We start from the raw sequence: 27431 nt of genomic DNA, 5'->3' as shown, positions 1-27431 counted from the left end.
CGGTGAGACCAGAGAGAGGGGCCTCCGTCTTCCATCTGATGCTGTGCGACTCGAGTTTCACCATCTGTCTCATGGACAAATTCATGTTGTTCCTATGACCATTTGCCTCATGCACATATTCATGTTACTGTCCATTAACACGGTACTTCATTTTGTTTATCTGTCTGCCCCAGCCTCAAACTCATGCACTGTGTGAAGCCAACTGACCCTCTCTGCCCATTCATCGCCATATACCCGTTGTTGTTGTCCTAGCTGTTTACCCGTTGTTGTCTCACTCATTGTTGTCTTAGCTCTCCCAATCAACACCTGCCTACAGAGTTATGTCTTACTATCCAGGTCTATGCCCAAACAGTTTTAAAAATCCATCTCTCCAGAAATAAGTCTCTCACTGTTGCCCCCCTCAGCTCCTAGCTGTGCCCTGGACACCATATGTGAATTGATTGCCCCCATCTATTGTCAGAGTTCGTACTGCTAGGAGACCTAAACTGGGACATGCTTAACACCCCGGCCGTCCTACAATCTAAGCTAGATGCCCTCAACCTCACACAAATTATCAACAAATCTACCAGCTACAACCCCAAATACGTAAACATGGGCACCCTCGTAGATATCATCCTGACCAACCTGCCCTCTAAATACACCTCTGCTGTTTTCAACCAGGATCTCATTGATCACTGCCTCATTACCTGCATCCGCCGTCAAACGACCTCCACTCATCACTATCAAACGCTCCCTGAAACACTTCAGCGAGCAGGCCTTTCTAATCGACATGGCCCGGGTATCCTGGAAGGATATTGACCTCATCCCATCAGTAGATGATGCCTGGTTGTTCTTTAAAAGTGCTTTCTTCACCATCTTAAATAAGCATGTTATATAATAACATGTAATATAATGTCATATAATAATAAGCCACGTTCACAAAATGAAGATCTAAGAACAGATATAGCCCTTGGTTCACTCCAGACTTGACTTGAAAAAAAACAAGGGCAGTCAAGAACAAAAACATCCTGTGGCGTACTGCACTAGCTTCGATTAGTCCCCGCGATATGCAACTTTTCAGGGAAGTCGCGAACCAATACACACAGTCAATTAGGAAAGCAAAGGCTAGCTTTTTCAAACAGACTTTTGCATCCTGCAGCCCTAATTCCAAAACGTTTTGGGACGCAGTAAAGTCCATGGAGAATAAGAGTACCTCCTCCCAGCTGCCCACAGCTCTGAGGCTGGAAAACAGTGTCACAATAATTGAGAATTTCAATCAGCATTTCTCTACGCTGGCCATGCTTTCCACCTGGCTACCCAAACCCCGGCCAAGCATCCGTGACAACTCTTCCGAGCTGGTCACGGATGCACCTCAGCCACGCTCAAGGTCCAAAACGATATCATAACCGCCATCGATAAAAGACAGTACTGTGCAGCCGTCTTCATCGTCTTCATCGACCTGGCCAAGGCTTTCGACTCTGTCAATCACCGTATTCTTATCAGCAGACTCAACAGCCTTGGTTTCTCTAATGACTGCCTCGTTTGGTTCACCAACTACTTCTCTGATAGAGTTCAGTGTGTCAAATCGGAGGGCATGTTTTCTGGACCTCTGGCAGTCTCTATGGGGGTGCCACAGGGTTCAATTCTCGGGCCAACTCTTTTCTCTGTATACATCAATGATGTTGCTCTTATTGCGTGCGATTCCCTGATCCACCTCTACGCAGACGACACCATTCTGTATACATCTTGCCCTTCTTTGGACACTGTGTTAACAAACCTCCAAACGAGCTTCAACGCCATACAACACTCCTTCCATGGCTTCCAACTGCTTTTAAATGCTAGTAAAACTAAATGCATGCTATTCAATCGAACACTGCCCGCACCTGCCCGCCCAACTAGCATCACTACTCTGTACGGTTCCGACTTAGAATATGTGGACAACTATAAATACCTAGGTGTCTGGCTAGACTGTAAACTCTCCTTCCAGACTCACATTAAGCATCTCCAATCCTAGATTAAATCTAGAATCGGCTTCCTATTTCGCAACAAAGCCTCCTTCACTCATGCTGCCAAACATACCCTCGTAAAACTGACTATCCTACCAATCCTTGACTTCGGCAATGTAATTTACAAAATAGCCTCCAACACTCTACTCAGCAAATTGGATGTAGTCTATCACATTGCCATCTGTTTTGTCACCAAATCAAAATTGCTTAAAGACAACAAAGTAAAGTATTGGAGTGGCCATCACAAAGCCCTGACCTCAATCCTATAGAAAATTTGTGGACATAACTGAAAAATCGTGTACTAGCAAGGTGGCCTACAAACCTGACTCAGTTACACCAGCTCTTTCAGGAGGAATGGGCCAAAATTCACCCAATTTATTGTGGGAAGCTTGTGGAAGGCTACCCGAAACGTTTGACCCAAGTGAAACAATTTAAAGGCAATGCTACCAAATACTAATTGAGTGTATGTAAACTTCTGACCCGCTGGGAATGTGATGAAAAACAATTATAGCTGAAATTAATAATTCATTTCACATTCTTAAAATAATGTGGTGATCCTAACTGACCTAAGACAGGGTATTTCTACTAGGATTAAATGTCAGGTATTGTGAAAAACTGAGTTTAAATGTATTTGGCTAAGATGTATGTAAACTTCCGACTTCAACTGTATATTTCACTGGTCATCCCCAAAGCAAACACCTCCATTCGCCACCTTTCCTTCCAGTTCTCTGCTGCCAATGACTGGAACGAATTGCAAAAATCACTGAATTTTTGGAGTCTTATATCTCCCTCTCTAACTTCAGCGTCAGCTGTCAGAGCAGCTTACCGATCGCTGCAGCTGTAAACAGCCCATCTGTAAATAGCCCATCCATCCAACTACCTACCTCACCTGTCAGAGCAGCTTACCGATCGCTGCAGCTGTACACAGCCCATCTGTAAACAGCCCATCCAACCAACTACCTCATCCCCATATTTGTTTTTGTTTTCCTGCTCTTTTGCACACCAGTATTTCTACTTGCACATCCTCATCTGCACATCTATCACTCCAGTGTTTAATTGCTAAATTGTAATTTCTTTGCCACTACGGCCTATTTATTGCCTTACCACCTTCCTTCATTTTCACACAGATGTTTCTATTGTGTTATTGGCTGTACGATTGTTTACTCCATGTGTAACTCTGTTTCACACTGCTTTGCTTTATCTTGGCCAGGTCGCAGTAAATGAGAACTTATTCCCAACGAGCCTACCTGGTTAAATAAAGATGAAATAAAACAACATGACCATCTGCCTCATGCACACATTCATGTTTGTCTGCTTAGTATTGATTTCTATGGCAACTGTGGTATAAGCTGGATAATCAGCTTAAACGCAACGGAATAAACGTTTCTGTTATTCTGGCAGAAGAGGACTGTGTAGCCATAGCTAGCTAGCAGCGAGCAAGGGACAGGAACGTTGCCACTGAACATAAACTAATGACTGGTTCACGTCCGTAAATATACTAATGGAACGAACGACTGGGTCTAGTAACCAAAAGATGACAGAGTATGAGTTTGCTTATAAAAATGTAAATTTGAACCCCCCCCCCCCCCACACTCCAAAAAAATATTATCTTCCGACAAATGTGTTCATATCATTTTATTTGAGAACAATCTTTACGAACTCCACCATCCATATCCAAGGTAATGTACAGAACCGTTTATCCCATATTCTGCTGATAAATCATGTTATAGGTTATATGTTATGTTATTATGCTCTGTGTTCCTGTAACGATGTGCGATGAGAGTCGGGAAGCAAGTTCAGGGAGTGAGTGTTTTAAGCAACGCACCGACATGAAAACCGAGTCAATAACACCTGAGGAAAGAACCAAGGGGAGAGACAGATATAGAGAAGATAATCAAGGAGGTGATGGAGTCCAGGTGAGTGACAGATACAGGGAAGATAATCAAGGTGATGGAGTCCAGGTGAGTGACAGATATAGGGAAGATAATCAAGGAGGTGATGGAGTCCAGGTGAGTGACAGATACAGGGAAGATAATCAAGGAGGGGACCAGGTGAGTGACAGATACAGGGAAGATAATCAAGGAGGGGACCAGGTGAGTGACAGATAGAGGGAAGATAATCAAGGAGGTGATGGAGTCCAGGTGAGTGACAGATAGAGGGAAGATAATCAAGGAGGTGATGGAGTCCAGGTGAGTGACAGATAGAGGGAAGATAATCAAGGAGGTGATGGAGTCCAGGTGAGTGACAGATAGAGGGAAGATAATCAAGGAGGTGATGGAGTCCAGGTGAGTGACAGATACAGGGAAGATAATCAAGGAGGGGACCAGGTGAGTGACAGATATAGGGAAGATAATCAAGGAGGTGATGGAGTCCAGGTGAGTGACATGAGACGCAGGTGCGTGAGACGATGGTGACAGGTGTGTGGGATAATCAGAAGCCTGATGACCTAGAGGCCAGAGAGGGAGTATAGGTGACTGTTCTAAGAAATGGGGAAGGGGGATACCTAACCAGTTGTACAACTGAATGCCTTCAACTGAAATGTGTCTTCCACGTTTAACCCAACCCCTCTGAATCAGAGAGGTGTGTCTTCCACGTTTAACCCAACCCCTCTGAATCAGAGAGGTGTGTCTTCCACGTTTAACCCAACCCCTCTGAATCAGAGAGGTGTGTCTTCCACGTTTAACCCAACCCCTCTGAATCAGAGAGGTGTGTCTTCCCCGTTTAACCCAACCCCTCTGAATCAGAGAGGTGTGTCTTCCACGTTTAACCCGACCCCTCTGAATCAGAGAGGTGTGTCTTCCACGTTTAACCCGACCCCTCTGAATCAGAGAGGTGTGTCTTCCACGTTTAACCCGACCCCTCTGAATCAGAGAGGTGTGTCTTCCACGTTTAACCCGACCCCTCTGAATCAGAGAGGTGTGTCTTCCACGTTTAACCCAACCCCTCTGAATCAGAGAGATGTCTTCCATGTTTAACCCGACCCCTCTGAATCAGAGAGGTGTGTCTTCCACGTTTAACCCGACCCCTCTGAATCAGAGAGATGCGGGTGCTGCCTTAATCGACACCCACTTCTTCGGCTCTCGGGGAACAGTGGGCTAACTGGGGTTGAACGACATATTTTTACCTTGTCAGCTCGGGGATTCGAACCAGCAACCTTTCGGTGACTGGCCCAACGCTCTGAGCTAGTGGTTATGTTCTGTGTTCCAGGCGTGTTATGGGATTCTGAAGGTGCCAAAGGGAAGCTGGCTGTGTCGGACCTGTGACCTCGGCATCTCGCCAAAATGCCAACTCTGCCCCAAGAAGGGCGGGGCCATGAAACCCACTCGCAGCGGAACAAAGTGGGTTCACGTCAGCTGTGCCCTGTGGATCCCCGAGGTGATGAACCCTAACCTCTGACCCCCAAGTCTCTATGGTCTGTCCAATCATATGTCTTTGTCCAAGCCTATCCTGGTATGCGGTCTCATCAAGGAGGCTTGAAGTTATCAAGTGATAGTATCCTAGTGTTTCAATGATGGTTGCATAAAGGGGACATTTTGGCAAGGAGTGTATTGTCTAACGATTATGTGTCTGTAGGTGAGCATTGGGAACCCAGAGAAGATGGAGCCGATCACCAACATGTCCCACATCCCTAGTAACAGATGGGCTCTGACCTGCTGTCTCTGTAAAGACCAGACTGGAGCCTGTATACAGGTACACACGGACACTGGAGCTATGTAGCTACTGCATTGACAAGGCTTTCTACCTGGTAGTTACCTCAACAATCCTCTCTCTCTGCATTCCCTCAGTGTTCAGCCGAGAGCTGTAACTTTTTCTCTGTATTCATGGGTGTCTGGTTCGACTAAACTCTCCTTCGAGACTCTCACATTAAGCATCTCCAATCCAAAACTAAATCTAGAATCGGCTTTCTATTTCGCAACAAAGCCTCCTTCACTCATGCCGCCAAACTCACCCTAGTAAAACTGACTATCCTACCGATCCTCGACTTCGGCGATGTCATCTATAAAATAGCCTCCAACACTCTACTCAGCAAACTGGAGTCAGTCTATCACAGTGCCATCCGTTTTGTCACCAAATCACCTTATACCACCCACCACTGCGACTTGTATGCTCTAGTCGGCTGGCCCTCGCTACATATTCGTCGCCAGACCCACTGGCTCCAGGTCATCTACAAGTCCATGCTAGGTAAAGCTCCGCCTTATCTCAGTTCACTGGTCACGATGGCAACACCCATCCGTAGCACACGCTCCAGCAGGTGTATCTCACTGATCATCCCTAAATCCAACACCTCATTTGGCCGCCTTTCGTTCCAGTTCTCTGCTGCCTGTGACTGGAACGAATTGCAAAAATCGCTGAAGTTTGAGACTTTTTTTTATTTCCCTCACCAACTTTAAACATCTGCTATCTGAGCAGCTAACCGATCACTGCAGCTGTACATAGTCTATTGGTAAATAGCCCACCCAATCTATCTACCTCATCCCCATACTGTTTTTATTTTATTTACTTTTCTGCTCTTTTGCACACCAATATCTCTACCTGTACATGACCATCTGATCATTTATCACTCCAGTGTTAATCTGCTAAATTGTAACTATTCTCTCCTAAGACCTATTTATTGCCTACCTCCTCATGCCTTTTGCACACACTGTATATAGACTGGCCTACCTGGTTAAATAAAGGTGAAATAAAATAAAAAATTCCCTCAGGGTTAATCTAAGAGCTGTATATCTCTCTGTATTCCCTCAGTGTTCAGCTAAGAGCTGTATATCTCCCTGTATTCCCTCAGTGTTCAGCTAAGAGCTGTATATCTCTCTGTATTCCCTCAGTGTTCAGCTAAGAGCTGTATATCTCTCTGTATTCCCTCAGTGTTCAGCTAAGAGCTGTATATCTCTCTGTATTCCCACAGTGTTCAGCTAAGAGCTGTATATCTCTCTGTATTCCCACAGTGTTCAGCTAAGAGCTGTATATCTCTCTGTATTCCCTCAGTGTTCAGCAAAGAGCTGTCGGACAGCATTCCATGTGAGCTGTGCCTTACAGAGCAGCCTGGAGATGAACACCATCCTGACAGAGCAGGATGAGGTCAAGTTCAAATCCTTTTGCCCCAAACACTCTGGTCTGAAGGGAGGACAGGACGGAGAGGGGGAGGAGGGAAAGGAGGGGACCAGAGACGAGAAGTGGCGGAAGAGCGACAGAGTCAGACGTGATGAAGTTCCACTCCCCGTCCCCCAGGAGGAGAGCAGGGTGAACCAGCAGGCGGTGAACCTGCGTCAGATCAAACTGCAGCAGCTGGAGGAGCAGTTCTACCAGTTTGTTGACGTTAAGGAGGTAGCCAATCACCTGCAGTTGCCCCAGGAAACAGTAGACTTCCTGTATCAGTACTGGAAGCTGAAGCGCCGAGCCAATCACAGCCAGCCATTGCTGACCCCCCAGAAGGAGGAGGAGGAGAGTCTGGCTAGGAGAGAGCATGATGTCCTCCTTCACCGCCTACAGCTGTTCACTCACCTCCGCCAGGATCTGGAGAGGGTAGGTTCTACTTCCACTTCCCGTTGCCCTAGGGGAGGGGTCAGGGTGCCATATGTTCACAAGCCATGCCTCCCGGGCCAGCCACGCCCAGGCAGCCGGCGATGGCTTCTCAGCTGGACAGACAGAGGGACAGTACTACTCTACTAGACAGACTGACTGACAGTACTACTCTACTAGACATACTGACTGACAGTACTACTCTACTAGACATACTGACTGACAGTACTACTCTACTAGACATGCTGACTGACAGTACTACTCTACTAGACATACTGACTGACAGTACTACTCTACTAGACATACTGACTGACAGTGCTACTCTACTAGACATACTGACTGACAGTACTACTCTACTAGACATACTGACTGACAGTACTACTCTACTAGACATACTGACTGACAGTACTACTCTACTAGACATACTGACTGACAGTACTACTCTACTAGACATACTGACTGACAGTACTACTCTACTAGACATACTGACTGACAGTACTACTCTACTAGACATACTGACTGACAGTACTACTCTACTAGACAGACTGACAGTACTACTCTACATGACAGACTGACGGTACTACTCTACTAGACGGACTGACAGTACTACTCTACTAGACATACTGACTGACAGTACTACTCTACTAGACATACTGACTGACAGTACTACTCTACTAGACAGGCTGACTGACAGTACTACTCTACTAGACAGGCTGACTGACAGTACTACTCTACTAGACATACTGACTGACAGTACTACTCTACTAGACATACTGACTGACAGTACTACTCTACTAGACATACTGACTGACAGTACTACTCTACTAGACATACTGACTGACAGTACTGACTGACATACTGACTGACAGTACTACTCTACTAGACATACTGACTGACAGTACTACTCTACTAGACATACTGACTGACAGTACTACTCTACTAGACATACTGACTGACAGTACTACTCTACTAGACATACTGACTGACTGACAGTACTACTCTACTAGACTGACTGACTGGCAGTACTACTCTACTAGACAGGCTGACTGACAGTACTACTCTACTATACTGACAGCACTACTCTACTAGACATACTGACTGACAGTACTACTCTACTAGACATACTGACTGACAGTACTACTCTACTAGGCATACTGACTGACAGTACTACTCTACTAGGCATACTGACTGACAGTACTACTCTACTAGACTGACTGACTGACAGTACTACTCTACTAGACTGACTGACTGACAGTACTACTCTACATGACAGACTGACAGTACTACTCTACATGACAGACTGACAGTACTACTCTACTAGACAGGCTGACTGACAGTACTACTATACTGACAGTACTACTCTACATGACAGACTGACAGTACTACTCTACATGACAGACTGACAGTACTACTCTACTAGACAGACTGACAGTACTACTCTACTAGACAGACTGACAGTACTACTCTACTAGACATACAGACTGACAGTACTACTCTACTAGACATACAGACTGACAGTACTACTCTACTAGACATACTGACTGACAGTACTACTCTACTAGACATACTGACTGACAGTGCTACTGTACTAGACTGACTGACAGTACTACTCTACTAGACATACTGACAGTACTACTCTACTAGACTGACAGTACTACTCTACATGACAGACTGACAGTACTACTCTACATGAGACTGACAGTACTACTCTACATGACTGACTGACAGTACTACTCTACTAGACTGGCTGACAGTACTACTCTACTAGACTGGCTGACAGTACTACTCTACTAGACTGGCTGACAGTACTACTCTACTAGACTGACAGACAGTACTACTCTACTAGACTGACAGTACTACTCTACTAGACTGACAGTACTACTCTACTAGACTGACTGACAGTACTACTCTACTAGACTGACAGACAGTACTACTCTACTAGACTGACAGACAGTACTACTCTACTAGACTGACAGACAGTACTACTCTACTAGACTGACAGTACTACTCTACTAGACTGACAGACAGTACTACTCTACTAGACTGACAGACAGTACTACTCTACTAGACTGACAGACAGTACTACTCTACTAGACTGACAGACAGTACTACTCTACTAGACTGACAGTACTACTCTACTAGACTGACAGACAGTACTACTCTACTAGACTGACAGTATTACTCTACTATACTGACAGTACTACTCTACTAGACTGACAGTACTACTCTACTATACTGACAGTACTACTCTACTAGACTGACTGACAGTACTACTCTACTAGACTGGCTGACAGTACTACTCTACTAGACTGGCTGACAGTACTACTCTACTAGACTGGCTGACAGTACTACTATACTGACAGTATTACTCTACTATACTGACAGTACTACTCTACTAGACTGACAGTACTACTCTACTATACTGACAGTACTACTCTACTAGACTGACTGACAGTACTACTCTACTAGACTGGCTGACAGTACTACTCTACTAGACTGGCTGACAGTACTACTCTACTAGACTGGCTGACAGTACTACTATACTGACAGTACTACTCTACTATACTGACAGTACTACTCTACTAGACTGACTGACAGTACTACTCTACTAGACTTACTGACAGTACTACTCTACTAGACTGGCTGACAGTACTACTCTACTAGACTGGCTGACAGTACTACTCTACTAGACTGACAGTACTACTCTACTATACTGACAGTACTACTCTACTAGACTGACAGTACTACTCTACTATACTGACAGTACTACTCTACTATACTGACAGTACTACTCTACTATACTGACAGTACTACTCTACTATACTGACAGTACTACTCTACTATACTGACAGTACTACTCTACTAGACTGACAGTACTACTCTACTAGACTGACAGTACTACTCTACTAGACTGACAGTACTACTCTACTAGACTGACAGTACTACTCTACTGACTGACAGTGCTACTGTACTAGACTGACTGACAGTGCTACTGTACTAGACTGACTGACAGTACTACTCTACATGACAGACTGACAGTACTACTCTACTAGGCAGGCTGACTGACAGTACTACTCTACTAGACAGGCTGACTGACAGTACTACTATACTGACAGTACTACTCTACTAGACTGACTGACAGTACTACTCTACTAGACGGACTGACAGTACTACTCTACATGACATACTGACTGACAGTACTACTCTACTAGACATACTGACTAACAGTACTACTCTACTAGACATACTGACTGACAGTACTACTCTACTGACAGTACTACTCTACTAGACTGACTGACAGTACTACTCTACTAGACATACTGACTGACAGTACTACTCTACTAGACATACTGACTGACAGTACTACTCTACTGACATAGACTGACAGTACTACTCTACTATACTGACTGACAGTACTACTCTACTAGACAGGCTGACTGACAGTACTACTATACTGACAGTACTATCTACTGACAGCACTACTACTCTACTAGACATACTGACTGACAGTACTACTCTACTAGACATACTGACTGACAGTACTATAGGCATACTGACAGACTGACAGCACTACTCTACTAGACTGACAGTACTACTCTACTAGGCACACTGACTGACAGTACTACTCTACTAGACATACTGACTGACAGTACTACTCTACTAGACATGACTGACTGACAGTACTACTCTACTAGACATACAGACTGACAGTACTACTCTACTAGACAGACTGACAGTACTACTCTACTAGACAGGCTGACTGACAGTACTACTACTATACTGACAGTACTACTCTACATGACAGACTGACAGTACTACGCTACATGACAGACTGACAGTACTACTCTACATGACAGACTGACAGTACTACTCTACATGACAGACTGACAGTACTACTCTACTGAGACAGACTGACAGTACTACTCTACTGACAGACTGACAGTACTACTCTACTAGACATACAGACTGACAGTACTACTCTACTAGACATACAGACTGACAGTACTACTCTACTAGACATACTGACTGACAGTACTACTCTACTAGACATACTGACTGACAGTGCTACTCTACTAGACAGACAGTACTGACTGACAGTACTACTGTACTAGACTGACTGACAGTACTACTCTACTACTAGACTGACAGTACTACTCTACTAGACTGACAGTACTACTCTACATGACAGACTGACAGTACTACTCTACATGAGACTGACAGTACTACTCTACATGACAGACTGACAGTACTACTCTACTAGACTGGCTGACAGTACTACTCTACTATACTGGCTGACAGTACTACTCTACTAGACTGGCTGACAGTACTACTCTACTAGACTGGCTGACAGTACTACTCTACTATACTGACAGACAGTACTACTCTACTAGACTGACAGTACTACTCTACTATACTGACAGTACTACTCTACTATACTGACAGTACTACTCTACTATACTGACAGTACTACTCTACTAGACTGGCTGACAGTACTACTCTACTATACTGACAGTACTACTCTACTAGACTGACAGTACTACTCTACTATACTGACAGTACTACTCTACTATACTGACAGTACTACTCTACTAGACTGACTGACAGTACTACTCTACTAGACTGGCTGACAGTACTACTCTACTAGACTGGCTGACAGTACTACTCTACTAGACTGGCTGACAGTACTACTATACTGACAGTACTACTCTACTATACTGACAGTACTACTCTACTAGACTGACTGACAGTACTACTCTACTAGACTTACTGACAGTACTACTCTACTAGACTGGCTGACAGTACTACTCTACTAGACTGACAGTACTACTCTACTATACTGACAGTACTACTCTACTAGACTGACAGTACTACTCTACTATACTGACAGTACTACTCTACTATACTGACAGTACTACTCTACTATACTGACAGTACTACTCTACTATACTGACAGTACTACTCTACTAGACTGACAGTACTACTCTACTAGACTGACAGTACTACTCTACTAGACTGACAGTACTACTCTACTAGACTGACAGTACTACTCTACTAGACTGACAGACAGTACTACTCTACTAGACTGACAGACAGTACTACTCTACTAGACTGACAGACAGTACTACTCTACTAGACTGACAGACAGTACTACTCTACTAGACTGACAGACAGTACTACTCTACTAGACTGACAGACAGTACTACTCTACTAGACTGACAGACAGTACTACTCTACTAGACTGACAGTACTACTCTACTAGACTGACAGACAGTACTACTCTACTAGACTGACAGTATTACTCTACTATACTGACAGTACTACTCTACTATACTGACAGTACTACTCTACTAGACTGACAGTACTACTCTACTATACTGACAGTACTACTCTACTAGACTGACAGTACTACTCTACTAGACTGACAGTACTACTCTACTAGACTGACAGTACTACTCTACTATACTGACAGTACTACTCTACTAGACTGACAGTACTACTCTACTAGACTGACAGTACTACTCTACTAGACTGACAGTACTACTCTACTAGACTGGCTGACAGTACTACTCTACTAGACTGGCTGACAGTACTACTCTACTAGACTGACGGTACTACTCTACTAGACTGACAGTACTACTCTACTAGACTGACAGTACTACTCTACTAGACTGGCTGACAGTACTACTCTACTAGACTGGCTGACAGTACTACTCTACTAGACTGACAGTACTACTCTACTATACTGACAGTACTACTCTACTAGACTGACAGTACTACTCTACTAGACTGACAGTACTACTCTACTATAATGACAGTACTACTCTACTATACTGATAGTACTACTCTACTAGACTGACTGACAGTACTACTCTACTATACTGACAGTACTACTCTACTAGACTGACAGTACTACTCTACTATACTGACAGTACTACTCTACTATACTGACAGTACTACTCTACTAGACTGACTGACAGTACTACTCTACTAGACTGGCTGACAGTACTACTCTACTAGACTGGCTGACAGTACTACTCTACTAGACTGGCTGACAGTACTACTATACTGACAGTACTACTCTACTATACTGACAGTACTACTCTACTAGACTGACTGACAGTACTACTCTACTAGACTTACTGACAGTACTACTCTACTAGACTGACTGACTGACAGTACTACTCTACATGACAGACTGACAGTACTACTCTACATGACAGACTGACAGTACTACTCTACTAGACAGGCTGACTGACAGTACTACTATACTGACAGTACTACTCTACATGACAGACTGACAGTACTACTCTACATGACAGACTGACAGTACTACTCTACATGACAGACTGACAGTACTACTCTACATGACAGACTGACAGTACTACTCTACATGACAGACTGACAGTACTACTCTACTAGACAGACTGACAGTACTACTCTACTAGACAGACTGACAGTACTACTCTACTAGACAGACTGACAGTACTACTCTACTAGACATACAGACTGACAGTACTACTCTACTAGACATACAGACTGACAGTACTACTCTACTAGACATACTGACTGACAGTACTACTCTACTAGACATACTGACTGACAGTGCTACTGTACTAGACTGACTGACAGTACTACTCTACTAGACATACTGACAGTACTACTCTACTAGACTGACAGTACTACTCTACATGACAGACTGACAGTACTACTCTACATGAGACTGACAGTACTACTCTACATGAGACTGACAGTACTACTCTACTAGACAGGCTGACTGACAGTACTACTATACTGACAGTACTACTCTACATGACAGACTGACAGTACTACGCTACATGACAGACTGACAGTACTACTCTACATGACAGACTGACAGTACTACTCTACATGACAGACTGACAGTACTACTCTACTAGACAGACTGACAGTACTACTCTACTAGACAGACTGACAGTACTACTCTACTAGACATACAGACTGACAGTACTACTCTACTAGACATACAGACTGACAGTACTACTCTACTAGACATACTGACTGACAGTACTACTCTACTAGACATACTGACTGACAGTGCTACTCTACTAGACATACTGACTGACAGTACTACTGTACTAGACTGACTGACAGTACTACTCTACTAGACTGACAGTACTACTCTACTAGACTGACAGTACTACTCTACATGACAGACTGACAGTACTACTCTACATGAGACTGACAGTACTACTCTACATGACAGACTGACAGTACTACTCTACTAGACTGGCTGACAGTACTACTCTACTATACTGGCTGACAGTACTACTCTACTAGACTGGCTGACAGTACTACTCTACTAGACTGGCTGACAGTACTACTCTACTATACTGACAGACAGTACTACTCTACTAGACTGACAGTACTACTCTACTATACTGACAGTACTACTCTACTATACTGACAGTACTACTCTACTATACTGACAGTACTACTCTACTAGACTGGCTGACAGTACTACTCTACTATACTGACAGTACTACTCTACTAGACTGACAGTACTACTCTACTATACTGACAGTACTACTCTACTATACTGACAGTACTACTCTACTAGACTGACTGACAGTACTACTCTACTAGACTGGCTGACAGTACTACTCTACTAGACTGGCTGACAGTACTACTCTACTAGACTGGCTGACAGTACTACTATACTGACAGTACTACTCTACTATACTGACAGTACTACTCTACTAGACTGACTGACAGTACTACTCTACTAGACTTACTGACAGTACTACTCTACTAGACTGGCTGACAGTACTACTCTACTAGACTGACAGTACTACTCTACTATACTGACAGTACTACTCTACTAGACTGACAGTACTGACAGTACTACTCTACTATACTGACAGTACTACTCTACTATACTGACAGTACTACTCTACTATACTGACAGTACTACTCTACTATACTGACAGTACTACTCTACTAGACTGACAGTACTACTCTACTAGACTGACAGTACTACTCTACTAGACTGACAGTACTACTCTACTAGACTGACAGTACTACTCTACTAGACTGACAGACAGTACTACTCTACTAGACTGACAGACAGTACTACTCTACTAGACTGACAGACAGTACTACTCTACTAGACTGACAGACAGTACTACTCTACTAGACTGACAGTACTACTCTACTAGACTGACAGACAGTACTACTCTACTAGACTGACAGACAGTACTACTCTACTAGACTGACAGTACTACTCTACTAGACTGACAGACAGTACTACTCTACTAGACTGACAGTATTACTCTACTATACTGACAGTACTACTCTACTATACTGACAGTACTACTCTACTAGACTGACAGTACTACTCTACTATACTGACAGTACTGACTGACAGTACTACTCTACTAGACTGACAGTACTACTCTACTAGACTGACAGTACTACTCTACTATACTGACAGTACTACTCTACTAGACTGACAGTACTACTCTACTAGACTGACAGTACTACTCTACTAGACTGACAGTACTACTCTACTAGACTGGCTGACAGTACTACTCTACTAGACTGGCTGACAGTACTACTCTACTAGACTGACGGTACTACTCTACTAGACTGACAGTACTACTCTACTAGACTGACAGTACTACTCTACTAGACTGGCTGACAGTACTACTCTACTAGACTGGCTGACAGTACTACTCTACTAGACTGACAGTACTACTCTACTATACTGACAGTACTACTCTACTAGACTGACAGTACTACTCTACTAGACTGACAGTACTACTCTACTATAATGACAGTACTACTCTACTATACTGATAGTACTACTCTACTAGACTGACTGACAGTACTACTCTACTATACTGACAGTACTACTCTACTAGACTGACAGTACTACTCTACTATACTGACAGTACTACTCTACTATACTGACAGTACTACTCTACTAGACTGACTGACAGTACTACTCTACTAGACTGGCTGACAGTACTACTCTACTAGACTGGCTGACAGTACTACTCTACTAGACTGGCTGACAGTACTACTATACTGACAGTACTACTCTACTATACTGACAGTACTACTCTACTAGACTGACTGACAGTACTACTCTACTAGACTTACTGACAGTACTACTCTACTAGACTGACTGACTGACAGTACTACTCTACATGACAGACTGACAGTACTACTCTACATGACAGACTGACAGTACTACTCTACTAGACAGGCTGACTGACAGTACTACTATACTGACAGTACTACTCTACATGACAGACTGACAGTACTACTCTACATGACAGACTGACAGTACTACTCTACATGACAGACTGACAGTACTACTCTACATGACAGACTGACAGTACTACTCTAGACAGACTGACAGTACTGACAGACTGACTACTACACTAGACAGACTGACAGTACTACTCTACTAGACAGACTGACAGTACTACTCTACTAGACAGACTGACAGTACTACTCTACTAGACAGACTGACAGTACTACTCTACTAGACATACAGACTGACAGTACTACTCTACTAGACATGACTGACAGTACTACTCTACTAGACATACTGACTGACAGTACTACTCTACTAGACTGACAGTACTGACTGACAGTGCTACTGACAGACAGACTGACTGACAGTACTACTCTACTAGACATACTGACAGTACTACTCTACTAGACTGACAGTACTACTCTACATGACAGACTGACAGTACTACTCTACATGAGACTGACAGTACTACTCTACATGAGACTGACAGTACTACTCTACTATACTGACAGACTGACAGTACTACTCTACTAGACTGGCTGACAGTACTACTCTACTAGACTGGCTGACAGTACTACTCTACTAGACTGGCTGACAGTACTACTCTACTAGACTGGCTGACAGTACTACTCTACTAGACTGGCTGACAGACAGTACTACTCTACTAGACTGACAGTACTACTCTACTATACTGACAGTACTACTCTACTATACTGACAGTACTACTCTACTAGACTGACAGTACTACTCTACTAGACTGGCTGACAGTACTACTCTACTATACTGACAGTACTACTCTACTAGACTGACAGTACTACTCTACTATACTGACAGTACTAGACTGACAGTACTGACAGTACTACTCTACTAGACTGACTGACAGTACTACTCTACTAGACTGGCTGACAGTACTACTCTACTAGACTGGCTGACAGTACTACTCTACTAGACTGGCTGACAGTACTACTATACTGACAGTACTACTCTACTATACTGACAGTACTACTCTACTAGACTGACTGACAGTACTACTCTACTAGACTTACTGACAGTACTACTCTACTAGACTGGCTGACAGTACTACTCTACTAGACAGACTGACTGACTATACTGACAGTACTACTCTACTATACTGACAGTACTACTCTACTATACTGACAGTACTACTCTACTATACTGACAGTACTACTCTACTATACTGACAGTACTACTCTACTATACTGACAGTACTACTCTACTAGACTGACAGTACTACTCTACTAGACTGACAGTACTACTCTACTAGACTGACAGTACTACTCTACTAGACTGACAGTACTACTCTACTAGACTGACAGTACTACTCTACTAGACTGACAGACAGTACTACTCTACTAGACTGACAGACAGTACTACTCTACTAGACTGACAGTACTACTCTACTAGACTGACAGACAGTACTACTCTACTAGACTGACATACAGTACTACTCTACTAGACTGACAGACAGTACTACTCTACTAGACTGACAGACAGTACTACTCTACTAGACTGACAGTACTACTCTACTAGACTGACAGTACTACTCTACTAGACTGACAGTACTACTCTACTAGACTGACAGTACTACTCTACTAGACTGACAGTACTACTCTACTAGACTGACAGTACTACTCTACTAGACTGACAGTACTACTCTACTAGACTGACTACTCTACTAGACTGACAGTACTACTCTACTAGACTGACAGTACTACTCTACTAGTACTGACAGTACTACTCTACTAGACTGACAGTGACAGTACTACTCTACTAGACTGACAGTACTACTCTACTCTACTAGACTGACAGTACTACTCTACTATACTGACAGTACTACTCTACTAGACTGACAGTACTACTCTACTAGACTGACAGTACTACTCTACTAGACTGACAGTACTACTCTACTAGACTGACAGTACTACTCTACTAGACTGACAGTACTACTCTACTAGACTGACTGACAGTACTACTCTACTAGACTGACAGTACTACTCTACTAGACTGACAGTACTACTCTACTATACTGACAGTACTACTCTACTATATGACAGTACTACTCTACTAGACTGACAGTACTACTCTACTAGACTTACTGACAGTACTACTCTACTAGACTGACTGACAGTACTACTCTACTGACTGACTGACAGTACTCTACTATACTGACAGTACTATACTGACAGTACTGACTCTACTATACTGACAGTACTACTCTACTATACTGACAGTACTACTCTACTAGACTGACTGACAGTACTACTCTACTAGACTGGCTGACAGTACTACTCTACTAGACTGGCTGACAGTACTACTCTACTAGACTGGCTGACAGTACTACTATACTGACAGTACTACTCTACTATACTGACAGTACTACTCTACTAGACTGACTGACAGTACTACTCTACTAGACTTACTGACAGTACTACTCTACTAGACTGACTGACAGTACTACTCTACTAGACTGACAGTACTACTCTACTATACTGACAGTACTACTCTACTAGACTGACAGTACTACTCTACTATAGACTGACAGTACTACTCTACTACTACTGACAGTACTACTCTACTGACAGACTGACAGTACTACTCTACTACACTGACAGTACTACTCTGACAGACTGACAGTACTACTCTACTAGACTGACAGTACTACTCTACTACAGACTGACAGTACTACTCTACTAGACAGACTGACAGACAGTACTACTCTCTACTAGACAGACTGACAGTACTACTCTACTAGACATACAGACTGACAGTACTACTCTACTAGACTGACTGACAGTACTACTCTACTAGACTGACTGACAGTACTACTCTACTAGACTGACTGACTGACAGTACTACTCTACTAGACTGACACAGTACTACTCTACTAGACTGACAGTACTACTAGACTACTAGACTGACAGACAGTACTCTCTACTAGACTGACAGTACTACTCTACTGACAGACTGACAGTACTACTCTACTAGACTGACAGTACTACTCTACTATACTGACAGTACTACTCTACTATACTGGCTGACAGTACTACTCTACTAGACTGACAGTACTACTCTACTAGACTGACAGTACTACTCTACTAGACTGACAGTACTACTCTACTACAGTACTAGACTGGCTGACAGTACTACTCTACTAGACTGGCTGACAGTACTACTCTACTAGACTGACAGTACTACTCTACTAGACTGACAGTACTACTCTACTAGACTGACAGTACTACTCTACTAGACTGACACAGTACTACTCTACTAGACTGGCTGACAGTACTACTCTACTAGACTGACAGTACTACTCTACTAGACTGACAGTACTACTCTACTATACTGACAGTACTACTCTACTAGACTGACTGACAGTACTACTCTACTAGACTGGCTGACAGTACTACTCTACTAGACTGGCTGACAGTACTACTCTACTAGACTGACAGTACTACTCTACTATACTGACAGTACTACTCTACTACTAGACTGACAGTACTACTCTACTATACTGACAGTACTACTCTACTATACTGACAGTACTACTCTACTATACTGACAGTACTACTCTACTATACTGACAGTACTACTGACTACTACTACTGACAGTACTACTCTACTAGACTGACAGTACTACTCTACTAGACTGACAGTACTACTCTACTAGACTGACAGTACTACTCTACTATACTGACAGTACTACTCTACTAGACTGACAGTACTACTCTACTAGACTGACTGACAGTACTACTCTACTAGACTGACTGACTGACTACTCTACTAGACTGACAGACAGTACTACTCTACTAGACTGACAGTACTACTCTACTAGACTGACAGTACTACTCTACTAGACTACTGACAGTACTACTCTACTAGACTGACAGTACTACTCTACTAGACTGGCTGACAGTACTACTCTACTATCAGTACTAGACTGACTGACAGTACTACTCTACTATACTGACAGTACTACTCTACTATAACTGACAGTACTACTCTACTATACTGACAGTACTACTCTACTGATACTGATAGTGACAGTACTACTCTACTAGACTGACTGACAGTACTACTCTACTATACTGACAGTACTACTCTACTATACTGACAGTACTACTGACAGTACTACTAGACTGACAGTACTACTCTACTAGACTGACTACTACTCTACTAGACTGACAGTACTACTCTACTATACTGACAGTACTACTCTACTAGACTGACAGTACTACTCTACTGACAGACTGACTGACAGTACTACTCTACTATACTGACAGTACTACTCTACTACTAGACTGACAGTACTACTGACAGTACTCTACTACTAGACTGACAGTACTACTCTACTAGACTGACAGACAGTACTGACTCTACTAGACTGACTGACAGTACTACTCTACTAGACTGACAGTACTACTCTACTAGACTGGCTGACAGTACTACTCTACTGACTGACAGTACTACTATACTGACAGTACTACTCTACTATACTGACAGTACTACTCTACTAGACTGACTGACAGTACTACTCTACTAGACTTACTGACAGTACTACTCTACTAGACTGACTGACTGACAGTACTACTCTACATGACAGACTGACAGTACTACTCTACATGACAGACTGACAGTACTACTCTACTAGACAGGCTGACTGACAGTACTACTATACTGACAGTACTACTCTACATGACAGACTGACAGTACTACTGACTACATGACAGACTGACAGTACTACTCTACTGACAGACTGACAGTACTACTCTACTAGACAGACTGACAGTACTACTCTACTAGACAGACTGACAGTACTACTCTACTAGACAGACTGACAGTACTACTCTACTAGACATACAGACTGACAGTACTACTCTACTAGACATACAGACTGACAGTACTACTCTACTGAGACTGACTGACAGTACTACTCTACTAGACTGACTGACAGTACTACTCTACTAGACATACTGACAGTACTACTCTACTAGACTGACAGTACTACTCTACATGACAGACTGACAGTACTACTCTACTGAGACTGACAGTACTACTCTACTGACTGACAGTACTACTCTACATGACAGACTGACAGTACTACTCTACTAGACTGGCTGACAGTACTACTCTACTATACTGGCTGACAGTACTAGACTGGCTGACAGTACTACTCTACTAGACTGACTGACAGTACTACTCTACTATACTGACAGACAGTACTACTCTACTAGACTGACAGTACTACTATACTGACTACTACTGACTAGACTGACAGACTAGACTATACTGACAGTACTACTCTACTGACAGACTGACTGACAGTACTACTCTACTAGACTGACAGTACTACTCTACTAGACTGACAGTACTACTCTACTATACTGACAGTACTACTCTACTATACTGACAGTACTACTCTACTAGACTGACTGACAGTACTACTCTACTAGACTGGCTGACAGTACTACTCTACTAGACTGGCTGACAGTACTACTCTACTACTACTGACAGTACTACTATACTGACAGTACTACTCTACTATACTGACAGTACTACTCTACTAGACTGACTGACAGTACTACTCTACTAGACTTACTGACAGTACTACTCTACTGACTGACTGACAGTACTACTCTACTAGACTGACAGTACTACTCTACTATACTGACAGTACTAGACTACTGACAGTACTACTCTACTAGACTGACAGACTACTCTACTAGACTGACAGTACTACTCTACTAGACTGACAGTACTACTCTACTAGACAGACTGACAGTACTACTCTACTAGACTGACAGTACTGACAGTACTACTCTACTAGACTGACTGACAGTACTACTACTAGACTGACAGACAGTACTACTCTACTAGACTGACAGTACTGACTCTACTAGACTGACAGACTACTCTACTAGACTGACAGTACTACTCTACTAGACTGACAGACTGACACTACTCTCTACTATACTGACAGTACTACTCTACTGACTGACAGTACTACTCTACTAGACTGACTGACAGTACTACTCTACTATACTGACAGTACTACTCTACTAGACTGACAGTACTACTCTACTGACTGACAGTACTACTCTACTAGACTGACAGTACTACTCTACTAGACTGACAGTACTGACTGACAGTACTACTCTACTAGACTGACTACTCTACTAGACTGGCTGACAGTACTACTCTACTGACAGACTGACTGACAGTACTACTCTACTGACAGTACTGACTAGACTGACAGTACTACTCTACTAGACTGACTGACAGTACTACTCTACTAGACTTACTGACAGTACTACTCTACTAGACTGGCTGACAGTACTACTCTACTAGACTGACAGTACTACTCTACTATACTGACAGTACTACTCTACTGACAGTACTGACAGTACTACTCTACTATACTGACAGTACTACTCTACTATACTGACAGTACTACTCTACTGATACTGACAGTACTACTCTACTATACTGACAGTACTACTCTACTAGACTGACAGTACTACTCTACTAGACTGACTACTCTACTAGACTGACTGACAGTACTACTCTACTAGACTGACAGACAGTACTACTCTACTAGACTGACAGACAGTACTACTCTACTAGACTGACAGACAGTACTACTCTACTAGACTGACAGACAGTACTACTCTACTAGACTGACAGACAGTACTACTCTACTAGACTGACAGACAGTACTACTCTACTAGACTGACTGTACTACTCTACTAGACTGACAGTACTACTCTACTAGACTGACAGACAGTACTACTCTACTAGACTGACAGTACTACTCTACTATACTGACAGTACTACTCTACTATACTGACAGTACTACTCTACTATACTGACAGTACTACTCTACTATACTGACAGTACTACTCTACTAGACTGACAGTACTACTCTACTAGACTGACAGTACTACTCTACTAGACTGACAGTACTACTCTACTAGACTGACAGTACTACTCTACTAGACTGACAGTACTACTCTACTAGACTGGCTGACAGTACTACTCTACTAGACTGACTGACAGTACTACTCTACTAGACTGACTACTCTACTAGACTGACTAGTGACTACTCTACTCTACTAGACTGACAGTACTACTCTACTTGACTGGCTGACAGTACTACTCTACTAGACTGGCTGACAGTACTACTCTACTAGACTGACAGTACTACTCTACTATACTGACAGTACTACTCTACTAGACTGACTGACAGTACTACTCTACTAGACTTACTGACAGTACTACTCTACTAGACTGGCTGACAGTACTACTCTACTAGACTGACAGTACTACTCTACTATACTGACAGTACTACTCTACTATACTGACAGTACTACTCTACTAGACTGACAGTACTACTCTACTATACTGACAGTACTACTCTACTATACTGACAGTACTACTCTACTATACTGACAGTACTACTCTACTATACTGACAGTACTACTCTACTAGACTGACAGTACTACTCTACTAGACTGACAGTACTACTCTACTAGACTGACAGTACTACTCTACTAGACTGACAGTACTACTCTACTAGACTGACAGTACTACTCTACTAGACTGACAGTACTACTCTACTAGACTGGACTGACAGTACTACTCTACTAGACTGACAGTACTACTCTACTAGACTGGCTGACAGTACTACTCTACTAGACTGACAGGTACTACTAGACTGACAGTACTACTCTACTAGACTGACAGTACTACTCTACTAGACTGACAGTACTACTCTACTAGACTGACAGTACTACTCTACTAGACTGACAGTACTACTCTACTAGACTGACAGACAGTACTACTCTACTAGACTGACTGACAGTGACAGTATAATGACAGTACTACTCTACTATAATGACAGTACTACTCTACTATACTGACAGTACTACTCTACTAGACTGACAGTACTACTCTACTAGACTGACAGTACTACTCTACTATACTGACAGTACTACTCTACTATACTGACAGTACTACTCTACTATACTGATAGTACTACTCTACTAGACTGACTGACAGTACTACTCTACTATACTGACAGTACTACTCTACTATACTGACAGTACTACTCTACTATACTGACAGTACTACTCTACTAGACTGGCTGACAGTACTACTCTACTATACTGACAGTACTACTCTACTAGACTGACAGTACTACTCTACTATACTGACAGTACTACTCTACTATACTGACAGTACTACTCTACTAGACTGACTGACAGTACTACTCTACTAGACTGACTGACAGTACTACTCTACTAGACTGGCTGACAGTACTACTCTACTAGACTGGCTGACAGTACTACTATACTGACAGTACTACTCTACTATACTGACTGACAGTACTGACAGTACTACTCTACTAGACTGACTGACAGTACTACTCTACTAGACTTACTGACAGTACTACTCTACTAGACTGACTGACTGACAGTACTACTCTACATGACAGACTGACAGTACTACTCTACATGACAGACTGACAGTACTACTCTACTAGACAGGCTGACTGACAGTACTACTATACTGACAGTACTACTCTACATGACAGACTGACAGTACTACTCTACATGACAGACTGACAGTACTACTCTACATGACAGACTGACAGTACTACTCTACTAGACAGACTGACAGTACTACTCTACTAGACAGACTGACAGTACTACTCTACTAGACTTACTGACAGTACTACTCTACTAGACTGACTGACTGACAGTACTACTCTACATGACAGACTGACAGTACTACTCTACATGACAGACTGACAGTACTACTCTACTAGACAGGCTGACTGACAGTACTACTATACTGACAGTACTACTCTACTAGACTGACTGACAGTACTACTCTACTAGACTTACTGACAGTACTACTCTACTAGACTGACTGACTGACAGTACTACTCTACATGACAGACTGACAGTACTACTCTACATGACAGACTGACAGTACTACTCTACTAGACAGGCTGACTGACAGTACTACTATACTGACAGTACTACTCTACATGACAGACTGACAGTACTACTCTACATGACAGACTGACAGTACTACTCTACTAGACAGACTGACAGTACTACTCTACTAGACAGACTGACAGTACTACTCTACTAGACATACAGACTGACAGTACTACTCTACTAGACATACAGACTGACAGTACTACTCTACTAGACATACTGACTGACAGTACTACTCTACTAGACATACTGACTGACAGTGCTACTGTACTAGACTGACTGACAGTACTACTCTACTAGACATACTGACAGTACTACTCTACTAGACTGACAGTACTACTCTACATGACAGACTGACAGTACTACTCTACATGAGACTGACAGTACTACTCTACATGAGACTGACAGTACTACTCTACATGACAGACTGACAGTACTACTCTACTAGACTGGCTGACAGTACTACTCTACTATACTGGCTGACAGTACTACTCTACTAGACTGGCTGACAGTACTACTCTACTAGACTGGCTGACAGTACTACTCTACTATACTGACAGACAGTACTACTCTACTAGACTGACAGTACTACTCTACTATACTGACAGTACTACTCTACTATACTGACAGTACTACTCTATTATACTGACAGTACTACTCTACTAGACTGGCTGACAGTACTACTCTACTAGACTGGCTGACAGTACTACTCTACTAGACTGACAGTACTACTCTACTATACTGACAGTACTACTCTACTATACTGACAGTACTACTCTACTAGACTGACTGACAGTACTACTCTACTAGACTGGCTGACAGTACTACTCTACTAGACTGGCTGACAGTACTACTATACTGACAGTACTACTCTACTATACTGACAGTACTACTCTACTAGACTGACTGACAGTACTACTCTACTAGACTTACTGACAGTACTACTCTACTAGACTGGCTGACAGTACTACTCTACTAGACTGACAGTACTACTCTACTATACTGACAGTACTACTCTACTAGACTGACAGTACTACTCTACTATACTGACAGTACTACTCTACTATACTGACAGTACTACTCTACTAGACTGACAGTACTACTCTACTATACTGACAGTACTACTCTACTAACTCTACTAGACTGACAGTACTACTCTACTAGACTGACAGTACTACTACTACTAGACTGACAGTACTACTCTACTAGACTGACAGACAGTACTACTCTACTAGACTGACAGACAGTACTACTCTACTAGACTGACTGACAGTACTACTCTACTAGACTGACAGACAGTACTACTCTACTAGACTGACAGACAGTACTACTCTGACTAGACTGACAGACAGTACTACTCTACTAGACTGACAGTACTACTACTCTACTATACTGACAGTACTACTCTACTATACTGACAGTACTACTCTACTAGACTGACAGTACTACTCTACTACTACTGACAGTACTACTCTACTAGACTGACAGTACTACTAGACTGACTACTACTCTACTAGAGTACTACTGACTGACAGTACTACTCTACTAGACTGACAGTACTACTCTACTAGACTGACAGTACTACTCTACTAGACTGACAGTACT

At 42.6% G+C, this 27431-nt stretch overlaps 1 protein-coding gene across 6 annotated transcripts in view; it reads left to right on the top strand.

The window, feature by feature from the left end:
• The window catches only part of jade1 (jade family PHD finger 1), a 111945-nt gene that overhangs the window by 55358 nt on the left and 29156 nt on the right, over positions 1–27431 (top strand). For all 6 annotated transcript variants that reach the window (XM_065004463.1, XM_065004459.1, XM_065004461.1 and 3 more), the window contains 3 exons: positions 5193–5360; positions 5559–5675; positions 6969–7505. In XM_065004463.1, the coding sequence (XP_064860535.1) occupies positions 5193–5360; positions 5559–5675; positions 6969–7505 (822 nt within the window). The remainder of the gene's footprint in view (positions 1–5192; positions 5361–5558; positions 5676–6968; positions 7506–27431) is intronic.

The sequence above is a fragment of the Oncorhynchus nerka genome, linkage group LG18 (assembly GCF_034236695.1).
Source record: "Oncorhynchus nerka isolate Pitt River linkage group LG18, Oner_Uvic_2.0, whole genome shotgun sequence".
Lineage (NCBI taxonomy): Eukaryota > Metazoa > Chordata > Actinopteri > Salmoniformes > Salmonidae > Oncorhynchus > Oncorhynchus nerka.
Note: the sequence above shows the minus strand (reverse complement) of the source record. Positions and strands in the feature narration are given on the sequence as shown.